The sequence below is a fragment of the Schistocerca serialis genome, chromosome 6 (genome assembly GCF_023864345.2).
Source record: "Schistocerca serialis cubense isolate TAMUIC-IGC-003099 chromosome 6, iqSchSeri2.2, whole genome shotgun sequence".
NCBI classification, from domain to species: domain Eukaryota; kingdom Metazoa; phylum Arthropoda; class Insecta; order Orthoptera; family Acrididae; genus Schistocerca; species Schistocerca serialis.
Genome location: NC_064643.1, coordinates 599448387 through 599464564, shown reverse-complemented (window position 1 = coordinate 599464564; position 16178 = coordinate 599448387). Strand labels below are relative to the sequence as shown.

Below are 16178 nucleotides of genomic sequence, written 5' to 3'. Positions count from 1 at the left end.
AACTGTGTGCCGGACCGAGACTCGAACTCGGGAGCGCGTTCGAGTCTCTGTCCGGCACACAGTTTTAATCTGCCAGGAAGTTTCATATCAACGCACACTCCGCTGCAGAGTGAAAATCTCATTCTAGTATCAGGAGATATTTTAAGCAATAACTGCACCATAAGCACAAAGCAAAATATAAATCCAGAGGTAGTTAGATGTTATTGAAAAAAGACCTGGTTACCAGAAGGAAACTGTGCAAAGACGAATGATATAGGTGTCAATTGCAGTGGTGCTGGCTAGAACATGATGCTGATAACCTCAACGATTCCCAACACTCTTCATCAAAAACAATACAAATTTTTGAAAGTAGCCACAAGTCGTACTTCGATTTTTTGTTTGCCAGTTTCGTTCTTCAAATGAAGAACAGCATCATCAGCTTATACAGTTTAAAGATGCCTGACGACACTAAAGATGGCGTTTAATGTTGGCTGACACTACTGAAGATCAAACTGTCTTTACTGTAGCACCCAAACTCACTTTTAAAGTACAGTAGTGAATGTTGTATTTGACAGCGCCAAAGATTCAAGGTTAAGTTCGTTTCAAATGGTTCAAATGGCTCTAAGCACTATTGGACTTGACATCTGAGGTCATCAGTCCCCTAGACTTAGAACTACTTAAACCTAACTAAACTAAGGACATCACACACATCCATGCCCGAGGCAGGATTCGATCCTGCGACCGTAGCAGCAGCGCGGTTCCGGACTGAAGCGCCTAGAATCGCTCGGCCACAGCGGCCGGCCCAAGGTTAAGTACTGTAGTACAGCCAGTTACATCTTTAATGCTGTAACCAACTTCAGACGCAATCGTTAGAGCTGTCAGCCAAATTTAAACGCAATATTTAGTTCTGTCAGTCAACTTTAAATTGAATACTCTGATTATGTTTTGTTCATTTGAAGATCGAAAAGGTTAAATAAAAAGTACTAGGTGCGACTTGTAGTTGTTTTCACGAGTCCTGCTCTTCCTAAATTCAATATAGTTTTTGTACGTGAATTAACTCCTTACTAAGCTATAATTTTATACGAATTCCTCGAGCGGAAAGATATTAGTACCGACTATAAAATGTCACTCTTTACATATGGCTAGAAAGCAGTTTCTGGAGCAGGACGAAGAATATAATCTCAGAAAGATAACGACTCACTTTGATAAAAACACTAAAAGCAAGCAGCATATAGACTGAAAACAGTGATCATTACTGTGAGTCCCAGACAGCACTTTAACACTTGAAATCCTGACACCGGTAGTTGCTACAGTATTATATTGTGTATTACATCTTTTATATTGAGCAAGCAGTACAGGAAACAAAAGAAAAATTCGGAATAGGTATTAAAATCCATGGAGAAGAAATAAAAGCTTTGAAGTTCGCAGATGACATTGTAATTCTGTCAGAGACAGCAAAGGACCTGGAAGAGCAGTTGAACGCAATGGACATGGTCTTGAAAGGAGGATATAAGATGAACATCAACAAAAGCAAAACGAGGATAATGGAATGTAGTCGAATTATGTCGGGTGATGCTGAGGGAATTAGATTAGGAAATGAGACACTTAAAGTAGTAAAGGAGTTTTGCTGTTGGGGAGCAAAATAACTGATGATGGTCGAAGTAGAGAGGATATCAAATGTAGACTGGCAATGGCAAGGAAAGCGTTTCTGAAAAAGAGAAATTTGCTAACATCGAGTATAGATGTAAGTGTCAGGAAGTCATTTCTTGGAGTGTAGCCATGTATGGAAGTGAAACATGGACGATAAATAGTTTGGACAAGAAGAGAATAGAAGCTTTCGAAATGTGGTGCTACAGAAGAATGCTAAAGATTAGATGGGTAGATCACATAACTAATGAGGAGGTATTGAATAGGATTGGGGAGAAGAGAAGTTTGTGGCACAACTTGACAAGAAGAAGGGATCGGTTGGTAGGACATGTTCTGAGGCATCAAGGGATCACCAATTTAGTATTGGAGGGCAGCGTGGAGGGTAAAAATCGTAGAGGGAGACCCAAGAGATGAATACACAAAGCAGATTCAAAAGGATGTAGGTTGCAGTAAGTACTGGGAGATGAAAAAGCTTGCACAGGATAGAGTAGCATGGAGAGCTGCATGAAACCAGTCTCAGGACTGAAGACCACAACAACAACAACAACTTCAATAGTCGACGTGAAGCGACGGGTAACGATAACGAATTTTTTCAATATATTTTCTTACATTTTTTCGATTTTCCTGCATTTAAAGTCTTATTTGCGCTACTCATTCAGCCTTTTTTAAGGAATTTATTGTCTCATTTTCGAGACGGCATAATAACGCTTCCTCATCAATCTACGAGGCCGTTGATACATTTTTATGCAACTAATAGGCGGTTCACTGAACGACCCAGTACAACTTCTTGTTCATCTTACGGGAACTGTTGATCTGAATCAACGGCAAAGCCGTCGCAACGACAGAGTCTGCTTGTTCCAAACATTCTGGACAAACAAGCTCAAGTCGGTAGCTGCCTCCGCGCCGCCAGCCTGATAGGTTCGCGAGGGAGGACGAGTCACTCTCCGTCAAAACACTGCAAAGTTCACCAGAACAGATCACGTAATCTTATACTACGTTTTGCACATAATAACCAAATCATCAGTAGTTAAATGTGTTATGGAAGTTAATACCTCTATAATTTTTAGCAATCGTCCACAATGATAAGTGTTCACTGGTTAACAAAAAGAATGTAACATACGTGACAGACATTATTTTAACCCAAAATAATTGGTGCAGCAGCAGGGTACTTGCCATTATCAGGGTAGAAGCTTTCGCTGGAATTTATTTATTTATTTACACGTCAAGTTCCGTAGGACCAAATTGAGGAGCAAATCTCCAAGCTCATGGAACGTGTCAGTACATGAAATTACAAAATAAAATTAATAACTGATGAAAATAAATGTTCATGAACTTGAAAAAAGTCAGTCCACAAATTTAAGTAAACGCTATCAGCAATACAATAAGAATCAGCTTAAATTTTCAAGGAACTCCTCGACAGAATAGAAGGAGTGACCCATGAGAAATCTCTTCAGTTTCGATTTGAAAGCGCGTGGATTACTCCTAAGATTTTTGAATTCGAGTGGCAGCTTATTGAAAATGGATTCAGCAGTATACTGCACACCTTTTTGCACAGGAGTTAAGGATGTCCGATCCAAATGCAGGTTTGATTTGTGCCGAGTATTAACCGAGTGAAAGCTGCTTGTTCTTGGGAATAAACTAATATTGGTAACAAGAAACGAGAATAAGGAAAATACATATTGAGAGGCCAATGTGAAAATACCCATACTCGTGAACAGAGGTCGATTAGAGGTTGCGTTCTCGTCAATACGGTACCAGAACGTTTAAGTTCTACCACTGTAAAGACGGAAGATCCGCGATTCTGAATGTCAGAACTGTGTAGTAAGTAGCGGCAGGAACACCACCACAAAATCACGCAGCACTAACACTCCAAACCATCGACTCTCGGAGAGAGATTTTAACCGTGTTCAACCTAATGGTAAAATATCAAACTATTTTTCTCCGAATCATACAGTTTGTGGGAAAAGCAGTGTGAATAATTACTTTTGGAAACCTTTAGTCAGAGAATGCCTGTTATAGCAATAAACTGTTTCGCTTAATAAAACGGCCGCCAGCCCAAATCGGGCACAGTGTCTACACAAAAGATAAAGTCAATTTTCGACACTGAATAAATAACTACTTTCACTTACTACGTAATTGAAACACGACCACTTAATTTCCATGTACTACGGTCACTTGGCAGTAAGTACTATTAATCCAGCTTTCTGTTACTTATGGGATTTATCACTATACTTCAGTAATTATTTAAAGAAGACACACATATGTTTCAACAAGGATACAAAAAAATATTAAACTTATAGCTGTTATTCATATGACCAAAACTATTATTTAACGTGACTAAATTTCATTTCCTTAGGACTGTTATTTGTTAACGTTTTACTAGCACCAACATTTGTCTGGCTTTCTTTGACATGGAGAAGCAACACAAACAATTACTGTTAAGATTGTTGCAGTTAAACAATTATGTTACTTTACTTTCAGAAATGCTATTGAAAACTTATCCTCATGGTCACGCAAAGCGGTGGCGATTAAACTGATACGTGCAAACTTTAGTATTTAATAATGATTTTCAGAATTTACTACTAAAACAATACTATTGCCAGTAATTTACTATTATTCAAGCTTCAATAAATGGCAGGATACTCGGAATGAATTTGTTTAGGTAAGGACCCCACTGAGGTACCTGAAATAGGAAAATTACGGCTAAACACAAAGGTACATTTAACACTTATATTCCACTGATTGGAGATGGATGGTTCATACTGTGATACACTTCTAAATAGAGTACTTTGCCTGTTACTGATTTCGAAGGTGATGTGAGGCGGTACTGCGTTGTAACATTGCGCAGGTACGTCTCTTGATGTACATAGCTCTGTTTTCCTCTTACTCGCGCGCCCCACTACCTTTTCCATTCCACCACAGAACGGAGTTCCGTTCTACCTATGATCCCTACACCTTTTCAATTTACACTTCTGCTTACAAATGCCCTAAGTATGAACCATCTACAGTTGCATGACATCCTATACATACATACTTGACATAATTAATTACAGTTGTACTTGAAATATTACATAATTATATACAAAATATGTTTTAATACATTTATTCCACCTACGTCAAAGAGGTTATTTTAAACAGATAAACTACACTTAACAAAAGCTTACTCTCGTTATAGTGTTTGCTTAATTTTTCAAAATTATTTTGGAGCAAAAAATTTTAAAATTTACAAATTAATGGCAGTATTATATTTACAATAGCATTACAAGGTTCGTGAACTCACGCCACTTATTGCCCGAACGGCCCGTTTCTGAGCCAAAAATATCATTGTAGAATGGGAAGAGTTACCCCAAAATATAATACCATACGACATCAGTGAATGAAAATAAGAAAAGTAGACTAATTTCCGTGTCGAAATATCACTTATTTCTGATACCGTTCGAATAGTAAAAATGGCAGTATTAAGTCTCTGAACAAGATCCTGAACGTGGTCTTTCCACGACAGCTTACTATCTACCTGGACACCTAGAAATTTGAACTGTTCAGTTTCACTAATCATACACCCGTTCTGTGAAATTAAAACTTCAGGTTTTGTTGAATTGTATGTTAGAAACGGTAAAAACTGAGTCTCACTCTGATTTAATGTTAGTTTATTTTCTACAAGCCATAAACTGAGGTCATGTACTGCATTATTTGAAACCGAGCCAATGTTGCACACAACATCCTTTACTACCAAGCTAGTGTCATCAGCAAATATAAATATTTTACAGGTACCCGTAATACTAGAGGGCATATCATTTATATAAACAAGGAACAGGAGTGGCCCCAACACTTATCCCTGGGACACCTCTCACGTGACAGTACGCCACTCAGATGCCACATCACAGCTCTTATCAACATTGTGAATAATGACCTTTTGCTGCCTATTGCTAAAGTAGGAGGTGAACCAATTGTGAGCTACTCCCATATTCTGTAATAGTCCAACTTCTGGTGCAATATTTTGTGATAAACACAATCAAACCCCTTAGTTAAATCAAAAAATACGCCAAGCGTTCGAAACTTTTTGTTTAGCCCATCCAGCACGTCACAGAGAAAAGAGAATATAGCATTTTCAGTGGTTAAACGACATCTAAAGCCGAACTGTATATTTGATAGCAAATCGTATGATATAAAATGATCAATTATCCTCACATATACAGCCTTTTCAATAACTTCAGCAAACACTGACGGCATAAAAATAGATCGAAAATTATCTACATTATCAGTTCTCCCTTTTTATAAAGTGGCTTTACTACTGAGTACTTTAATCATACAGGAAACCGACCATTCCTAAAGGAAAAATTACAAATATGGCTAAATACAGGGCTAACATGTGCAGCACAGTACTTTAATATTCTGGTAGACACTCCATCATAACCATCAGAGTCCTTAGTCTTCAGTGATTTAATTATTGACTCAATATCCCTCTTGTCTGTATCACAGAGGAGTATTTCAGACATCAATCTCGGAAAGGCATTTGCCAAGAAAGTTATATGATTTCCTGTAGAAAGTAAATTTTTATTTAATTTACCAGCAATGTTCAGAAAATGATTGTTAAATACTGTACATATATCTGATTTATCAGTAACAGAAATATTTTTCCTGCAAACTGACTCAATAGTTAAACCATTTCCTTGTCTGACGAGTGGCGACAATTGATACATTGTAAAAGCTGTCCACCATACGAACAGAATTTTCTGCGTGATACTGTTATTAGGGAATCACACATAAGACCTTAATTTTTTTAAATAGTTGATATCAGCTAAAAACAGAAGTATCTGTTGAAAGAAGATAAACTGACTGAAGTTGAAGGTTTCCATTGTAGTAAAAGTATCGACATTAGGTATACGAGATTCTTGAAGTGTTTCATTATTACTGGATAAGCTTTCAGACTAACGTCAACGTCCCAGACGGCTGATAAGTCCAAAAATTTGTGTGAATTTCTTATATTTTTCTCTCCTCTACGGCAATGTATCCACTGTGTGTTATACTTGAAATGACGGAACGTACTCCTCGTGTTTCCCAGGTATCGCTGGTCCACGCGGGCGTCCCGGTAAGCCTGGCACCAACGGGATCCCCGGCACTCCAGGCATCAACACGTGGAAGGTGCGCGTCAACGGCACCATCAGCAACGAGCTCCTCATCCCGCCCTCCATCACAGGTCAGTCCGCCCGCCGCTCCTATTCTAGTAGCCAGCGTGTCGCTACACAGACCCACCACCTCATGTAGCGAAATTGAAGTAGATAGTTCGTGTGAAATAGTATGGGTAGAGGCTATACCTAACAATCGGTCTAAACGATTAATTGGATAGTTTTACCGACCCCCAGACTCAGAAGATATAGTTGCTGAACAGCTCAAAGAAAACTTGAGTCTCATTTCAAATAAGTACACCGCTCATACAACTATAGTCGGTGGTGACTTTAATCTAGCCTCGATACGATGGAAAAATTACACGTTTAAAGCCGACGGCAGGCATAAAACCTCATCCGAAATTGTACTGAATGTTTTCTCAGAAAATTACTTTGAACAATTAGTGCAAGAGCCCACTCGAAGCGTAAATGGTTGCGAAAGCATACTTGACCCTTTAGCAACCAATAATTCTGGACAAATAGTAAGTATTGTGACGAATACAGGGATTAGCGACCACAAGGTAGTTGCTGCTAGGCTGAATACCGTAACACCTACAACCACCAAAAGGAAACGCGAAGTATATATATTTAAAAAAGCTGATAAAATGTTCTTACCGCCTTTTTAAGATGCAGTCTTCACTCCTTCCGATCTGATTATGTACGTGTATAAAAGTTTGGAATGTTTCCAAAGAGATAGTATCGACAGCAATTGAGAGATATACACCACATAAATTAATAAGTGATCGTACTGATCCCTCACGGTACACAAAACTTCTCAGATCGCTGTTGCAGAAGCAGCGAAAAAAGCAGGCCAAATTTAAAAGAATACAAAATCCACAAGATTGGTGAAGATTTACAGAAGTTCGAAATATGGCGCGTACTTCAATACGAGATTCTTTTAATAATTTCCACAACGAAATTCTGTCTCGGAATCTGGCAGAAAACCCAAACAGATTTTGGTCATACATAAAGCACACCAGTGACAGGACGCAATCAATACCTTCACTGAGCGATACAACGGTGAAGTCACTGATTATAGTGCCATTAAAGCAGGGTTAATAAACACGGTTTTCCGAAACTCCTTCACCAAAGAAGACGAAGTAAATATTCCAGAATTCCAAACAAGAACAACTGCCAAGATAAGAAACATGGAAGTAGATATTCTCGGAGTAACAAAGCAGCTTAAATCACTTAATAAAGGCAAGGCCTCCAGTCCAGATTGTATACCAGCCAGGTTCCTCTAAGAGTATGCTAATAAAATAGCTCCATATTTAGCAATTATATACAACCACTCGCTCACAGAAAGATCCGTACCTAAATACTGCAAAATTGCTCAAGTCACACCAATACCCAAAAAAGGAAGTAGGAGTAATCAGCTGAATTACAGGCTTATATCACTAACGTCGATTTGCAGTAGGGTTTTGGAACATTACGAACTACCTCGAAGAAAACGATTTATTGACACACAGTCAGCACGCATTCACAAAATAACGTTCTTGGGAAACACAAATAGCTCTTTACAGTCATGAAGTAATAAGTGCTATCGCCAGGGGATGTCAAATTGATTCCATATTTTTAAATTTCCAGAAGGCTTTCGACACCGTTCCCCACAAGCGTATTCTAACCAAACTTCGTGCATACGGAGTATCGCCTCAGTTGTGCGACTGGATTCGTGATTTCCTGTCAGAAAGGTCCAGTTCGTAGTAATAGACGGAAAGTCATCGAGTAAAACAGAAGTAACATCCGACGTTCCCCAAGGAAGTGTTATCGGCCCTCTATTGTTCCTGATCTATATTAACGACATAGGAGACAATCTGAGCAGCCGTCTTAGATTGTTTGCAGATGATGATGTGATTTACAGTCTTGTATTCAGATGATAAAAACGACTTGCAAAAAGATTTAGATAAGATGTCTGTCTGGTGCGAAAAGAGGCAATTGACCCTGAATAAGGAAAAGTATGAAGTTATTCACATGAATAATAAAAGAAATCGGATAAATTTCGATTACGCGATAAGTCACACAAATCTGAAGGCTGTAAATTCAACTAAATACTTAGGGATTACAATTACAAATAACCTAAACTGGAACGATCACATACATAATGTTGTGGGTAGAGCAAACCAAAGACTGCGATTCACTGGCAGAACACTTAAAAGGTGCAACAGGTCTACTAAAGACTGCTTACACCACTCTTGTCCGCCCTATTCTGAAGTATTGCTGTGCGGTGTGGGATCCGCATCGGGTGGGACTGACGGATGACATCGAAAAAGTACAAAGAAGGGCAGCTAGTTTTGTATTATCGCGAAATAGGGGAGATAGTGTCACAGACATGATACGTGAATTGGTGTGGCTATCATTAAAAGCATAAGCATAAGGGAGCAATTAACAGGAATGGGGGAAATAAATACAGTAGAAGAAGAATGGATAGCTTTGAGGGATGAAGTAGTGAAGGCAGCAGAGGATCAAGTAGGTAAAACGACGAGGGCTAGTAGAAATCCTTGGGTAACAGAAGAAATATTGAATTTAATTGATGAAAGGAGAAAATATAAAAATGCAGTAAGTGAAGCAGGCAAAAAAGAATACAAAAGTCTCAAAAATGAGATCGACAGGAAGTGCAAAATGGCTAAGCAGGGAAGGCTAGAGGACAAATGTAAGGATGTAGAGGCCTATCTCACTAGGGGTAAGATAGATACCGCCTACAGGAAAATTAAAGAGACCTTTGGAGATAAGAGAACGACTTGTATGAATATCAAGAGCTCAGATGGAAACCCAGTTCTAAGCAAAGAAGGGAAAGCAGAAAGGTGGAAGGAGTATCTAGAGGGTCTATACAAGGGCGATGTACTTGAGGACAATATTATGGAAATGGAAGAGGATGTAAATGAAGATGAAATGGGAGATATGATACTGCGTGAAGAGTTTGACAGAGCACTGAAAGACCTAAGTCGAAACAAGGCCCCCGGAGTAGACAATATTCGATTGGAACTACTGACGGCCGTGGGAGAGCCAGTACTGACAAAACTCTACCATCTGGTGAGCAAGATGTATGAAACAGGCGAAATACCCTCAGACTTCAAGAAGAATATAATAATTCCAATCCCAAAGAAAGCAGGTGGTGACAGATGTGAAAATTACTGAACTATCAGTTTAATAAGTCACAGCTGCAAAATACTAACACAAATTCTTTACAGACGAATGGAAAAACTAGTAGAAGCCAACCTCGGGGAGGATCAGTTTGGATTCCGTAGAAACACTGGAACACGTGAGGCAATACTGACCTTACGACTTATCTTAGAAGAAAGATAAAGGAAAGGCAAACCTACGTTTCTAGCATTTGTAGACTTAGAGAAAGCTTTTAACAATGTGGACTGGAATACTCTCTTTCAAATTCTAAAGGTGGCAGGGGTAAAATACTGGGAGCGAAAGGCTATTTACAATTTGTACAGAAACCAGATGGCAGTTATAACAGTCGAGGGACATGAAAGGGAAGCAGTGGTTGGGAAGGGAGTAAGACAGGGTTATAGCCTCTCCCCGATGTTGTTCAATCTGTATATTGAGCAAGGAAACAAAAGAAAAATTCGGAGTAGGTATTAAAATTCATGGAGAAGAAATAAAAACTTTGAGGTTCGCCGATGACATTGTAATTCTGTCAGAGACAGCAAAGGACTTGGAAGAGCAGTTGAATGGAATGGACAGTGTCTTGAAAGGAGGATATAAGATGAACATCAACAAAAGCAAAACAAGGATAATGGAATGTAGTCTAAGTCGGGTGATGCTGAGGGAATTAGATTAGGAAATGAGGCACTTAAAGTAGTAAAGGAGTTTTGCTATTTGGGGAGCAAAATAACTGATGATGGTCGAAGTAGAGAGGATATAAAATGTAGGCTGGCAATGGCAAGGAAAGCGTTTCTGAAGAAGAGAAATTTGTTAACATCCAGTATTGATTTAAGTATCAGGAAGTCATTTCTGAAAGTATTCGTATGGAGTGTAGCCATGTATGGAAGTGAAACATGGACGATAAATAGTTTGGACAAGAAGAGAATAGAAGCTTTCGAAATGTGGTGCTACAGAAGAATGCTGAAGATTAGATGGGTAGATCACATAACTAATGAGGAAGTATTGAATAGGATTGGGGAGAAGAGAAGTTTGTGGCACAACTTGACCAGAAGAAGGGATCGGTTGGTAGGACATGTTCTGAGGCATCAAGGGATCACCAATTTAGTATTGGAGGGCAGCTTGGAGGGTAAAAATCGTAGAGGGAGACCAAGAGATGAATACACTAAGCAGATTCAGAAGGATGTAGGTTGCAGTAGGTACTGGGAGATGAAAAAGCTTGCACAGGATAGACTAGCATGGAGAGCTGCATCAAACCAGTCTCAGGACTGAAGACCACAATAACAACAACATCATTAAAACAAAGGCGATTTTCGTTGCGACGGGATCTTCTCATGAAATTTCAATCACCAGCTTTCTCCTCCGATTGCGAAAACATTCTATTGGCACCCACCTACATAGGGAGAAATGATCATCACGATAAAATAAGAGAAATCAGGTCTCGAACAGAAATATTTAAATGCTCGTTTTTCCCGCGTGCCGTTCGAGAGTGGAACGGTAGAGAGACAGCCTGAAGGTGGTTAATTGAACCCTCTGCCAGTCACTTTATTGTGAATAGCAGAGTAATCACGTAGCTGTAGATGGGAATGTAGATATCGTAGGGCCGGCACGGGTTGTAGCGACACAAGACGGAAGGGAAACTATTTACACAACCTCTTCGTAGGCTGAACTGACGACAATGACAAAAAAATCGCCAAGAAGGAATGTGTGACGTACATGAAAGTTGGTAGACGTGTTTCTACATCTGATAGATGACGTGTATTCGAATTTCGCGCTGGTCGCAAAAGGGTGGCTGTAGAAGCGCCACTATGAGAATGCAAATCAGGTTTCCTGTAAGTGCTCGCTGTAACGGTTGTGAGCGCTAGTTACCTTTGAGACTAGACGTGGTGATTTTGTGTAAATGACTAATGTCTTTAAGGCGACAATAGCGCCTCACTGATTTTGAACGAGGTCTGATATTAATACTACGAGAACCCCGAAGTTCCTTCTGAAATGTTGCAGAAAGACTGGGCAGGAAGGTAGCCACTGTGCGTAGGGTGCTGGCAGCAATGATCAGGAGATTGTACGGTCGCAAGAAGACCGGGCTCTGGACGTCTATGTGGTACTACAGGGAGGGAAGAGCATCGCGTTCAGCGTATCACTCTGGCGCATCGAACTTCATCTGCAGTAGCAATCTGAGCAGCGGTTGGCACCACAACGACACAGCGAACTGTTACAAATCGGTTACTTGAAGGACAGCTCCAAGCCAGACTCCCTGCAGCGTGCATTCCACTGAGGCTGATCACCGCCACTCGCGATTTCAGTGGTGCCAAACGAGAGCTCACTAGAGGACACGGTGAACGTCTGTTGTTTACTCTTATGAAAGGTGGTTCTGCCTCGGTGCCAATGACAGCGTGTGCTGGTTACTAGAAGGCCAGTTGAGGGCCTGCAATCAACCTGTCCGCGTGTTAGACTCACCCGACCTACAGCTGGAGTTATGGTCTGGGGTACGATTTCGCTTGACAGCAGTACTCTCGTGGTTATCCCACGCACACTGACTGCAAATTTGCACGTCAGTCTGGGGATTCGATCTGATATGCTACCATTAATGAACAGCATTACGGGTTGTGTTTTCTAACAGGCTAACGCTCGCCCACACACCGCTGTTGTAACCAAATATGCTCTTCAGCGTGTCGACATGATGTCTTGGCCTCCTCGATCACCAGATCTGTCTCCAGTCGAGCACAGATGGGTCATCATACGATGACAAAGCTAGCGCCATCCACAACCAGCATTATCCGTCCCTGTATTGATTGACTAAATTCAACGGGCATGCTACTCCATCCCACAAACTGACATCCGGCACCTGTACAACAACAGTACATGCACGTCTGCATGCTTGCATTCACCATTCTGGCACTTATCCTGTTAATTAATGCACCAAAATTTCACGTTTGTAATGGTTTATCCCACGCTTACATGAACCTCTGATCTTACACTATCAATCACTTAAACATGTTACATAGACGAAAGTATTTCCTAAATTTCATTACCCTACATTAATGATTTTTTGGCATTGTGATTTTTTCTATCAGTTTATTAGGCGGTAAATATGGAGTGCAACTGCTGACAACAGATGCGTGTACATAGGGAAAAAGCCAGCCACCCAACAGTTTCCCTGACGTTTCAGTTTACCAGGGAGATGATCACGATGCTAATCAGACAAACTTTAGCGATCATACTGACAGATCGTCATCTGGAAAATGAAGTAACTGAGGACCTATCAGATTCAAACTAAAACGGTGCTAACCTTCCTCTAACTAACTTCAATGAGTTTCTCTCTTACTTGCTACCATCTTATCAAGTAAACAAAAACAGTGGAAAATCCCGGCCTTGGTTATAATGACGAAGCCCTCAAAACTAACTGTGAGCAGGCCACTTCTTTAAAATCTACCCTTTAAATTTCCATTGTGCAAAAAGTGTATAACACGAAATTACGGCCCTCGAAATAGACCTCAAAAATGAGGAATTTGCATAAATCTGAATGTGACTGATGCTGTCTTAGTGGAATAAATTATTTGCAAATGATTTAGTATGACTGAAAATATCTCCCCGAAATTGTATAAATGCATCTAACTTGATATAGTAAAGACACCAAACAGAAGTTCTGATTAATTAAATGTTCAAAATTATTCGCAAACGCATCAATTAACGACATATAAAGTCAACTACGAAAATCGCGACAACACTGTTTCCAAACTCAGGTGTACGTTTAAGTGCATAGCAGTGTCACTTGCCAAACTATGTATTTTTTTTTTTTTTTGTCACCAGTCTACTGACTGGTTTGATGCGCCCCGCAACGAATTCCTTTCCTGTGCTAACCTTTTCATCTCAGAGTAGCACTTGCAACCTACGTCCTCAATTATTTGCTTGACGTATTCCAATCTCTGTCTTCCTCTACAGTTTTTGCCCTCTACAGCTCCCCCTAGTACCATGGAAGTCATTCCCTCATGTCTTAGCAGATGTCCTATCATCCTGTCCCTTCTCCTTATCACTGTTTTCCACATATTCCTTTCCTCTCCGATTCTGCGTAGAACATCCTCATTCCTTACCTTATCAGTCCACCTAATTTTCAACATTCGTCTGTAGCACCACATCTCAAATGCTTCGACTCTCTTCCGTTCCGGTTTGCCCACAGTCCATGTTTCACTACCATACAATGCTGTACTCCAGACGCACATCCTCAGAAATTTCTTCCTCAAATTAAGGCCGGTATTTGATATTAGTAGACTTCTCTTGGCCAGAAATGCCTTTTTTGCCATAGCGAGTCTGCTTTTGATGTCCTCCTTGCTCCGTCAGTCATTGGTTATTTTACTGCCTAGGTAGCAGAATTCCTTAACTTCATTGACTTCGTGACCATCAATCCTGATGTTAAGTTTCTCGCTGTTCTCATTTCTACTACTTCTCATTACCTTCGTCTTTCTCCGATTTACTCTCAAACCATACTGTGTACTCATTAGACTGTTCATTCCGTTCAGTAGATCATTTAATTCTTCTTCACTTTCATTCAGGATAGCAATGTCATCAGCGAATCGTATCGATACCCTTTCCTCTTGTATTTTAATTCCACTCCTGAACCTTTCTTTTATTTCCATCATTGCTTCCTCGATGTACAGATTGAAGAGTAGGGGCGAAAGGCTACAGCCTTGTCTTACACCGTTCTTAATACGAGCACTTCGTTCTTGATCGACCACTCTTATTATTCCCTCTTGGTTGTTGTACATATTGTATATGACCCGTCTCTCCCTATAGCTTACCCCTACGTTTTTCAGAATCTCGAAAAGCTTGCACCACTTTATATTGTCGAATGCTTTTTCCAGGTCTACAAATCCTATGAAAGTGTCTTGATTTTTCTTTAGCCTTGCTTCCATTATTAGCCGTAACGTCAGAATTGCCTCTCTCGTCCCTTTACTTTTCCTAAAGCCAAACTGATCGTCACCTAGCGCATTCTCAATTTTCTTTTCCATTCTTCTGTATATTATTCTAGTAAGCAGCTTCGATGCATGAGCTGTTAAGCTGATTGTGCGATAATTCTCGCACTTGTCAGCTCTTACCGTCTTCGGAATTGTGTGGATGATGCTTTTCCGAAAGTCAGATGGTATATCGCCAGACTCATATATTCTACACACCAACGTGAATAGTCGTTTTGTTGTCACTTCCCCCAATGATTTTAGAAATTCTGATGGAATGTTATCTATCCCTTCTGCCTTATTTGACCGTAAGTCCTCCAAAGCTCTTTTAAATTCCGATTCTAATACTGGATCCCCTATCTCTTCTAAATCGACTCCTGTTTCTTCTTCTATCACACCAGACAAATCTTCACCCTCATAGAGGCTTTCAATGTATTCTTTCCACCTATCTGCTCTCTCCTCTGCATTTAACAGTGGAATTCCCGTTGCACTCTTAATGTTACCACCGTTGCTTTTAATGTCACCAAAGGTTGTTTTGACTTTCCTGTATGCTGAGTCTGTCCTTCCGACAATCATATCTTTCTCGATGTCTTCACATTTTTCCTGCAGCCATTTCGTCTTAGCTTCCCTGCATTTCCTATTTATTTCATTCCTCAGCGACTTGTATTTCTGTATTCCTGATTTTCCCGGAACATGTTTGTACTTCCTCCTTTCATCAATCAATTGAAGTATTTCTTCTGTTACCCATGGTTTCTTCGCAGCTACCTTCTTTGTACCTATGTTTTCCTTCCCAACTTCTGTGATGGCCATTTTTAGAGATGTCCATTCCTCTTCAACTGTACTGCCTACTGCGCTATTACGTATTTCTGTATCTATAGCGTTAGAGAACTTCAAACGTATCTCGTCATTCCTTAGTACTTCCGTATCCCACTTCTTTGCGTATTGATTCTTCCTGACTAATGTCTTGAACTTCAGCCTACTCTTCATCACTACTATATTGTGATCTGAGTCTATATCTGCTCCTGGGTACGCCTTACAACCCAGTATCTGATTTCGGAATCTCTATCTGACCATGATGTAATCTAATTGAAATCTTTCCGTATCTCCCGGCCTTTTTCAAGTATACCTCCTCCTCTTGTGATTCTTGAACAGGGTATTCGCTATTACTAGCTGAAACTTGTTACAGAACTCAATTAGTCTTTCTCCTCTTTCATTCCTTGTCCCAAGCCCATATTGTCCTGTAACCTTTTCTTCTACTCCTTCCCCTACAACTGCATTCCAGTCGCCCATGACTATTAGATTTTCGTCCCCCTTTACACACTGCATT

At 40.1% G+C, this 16178-nt stretch overlaps 1 protein-coding gene across 1 annotated transcript in view; it reads left to right on the top strand.

The window, feature by feature from the left end:
* LOC126483615 (uncharacterized) overlaps positions 1-16178 on the top strand; it is a 733734-nt gene that overhangs the window by 359914 nt on the left and 357642 nt on the right. Inside the window, exon 5 of the mRNA XM_050106657.1 lies at positions 6689-6823. Within this exon, the coding sequence (XP_049962614.1) occupies positions 6689-6823 (135 nt within the window). The remainder of the gene's footprint in view (positions 1-6688; positions 6824-16178) is intronic.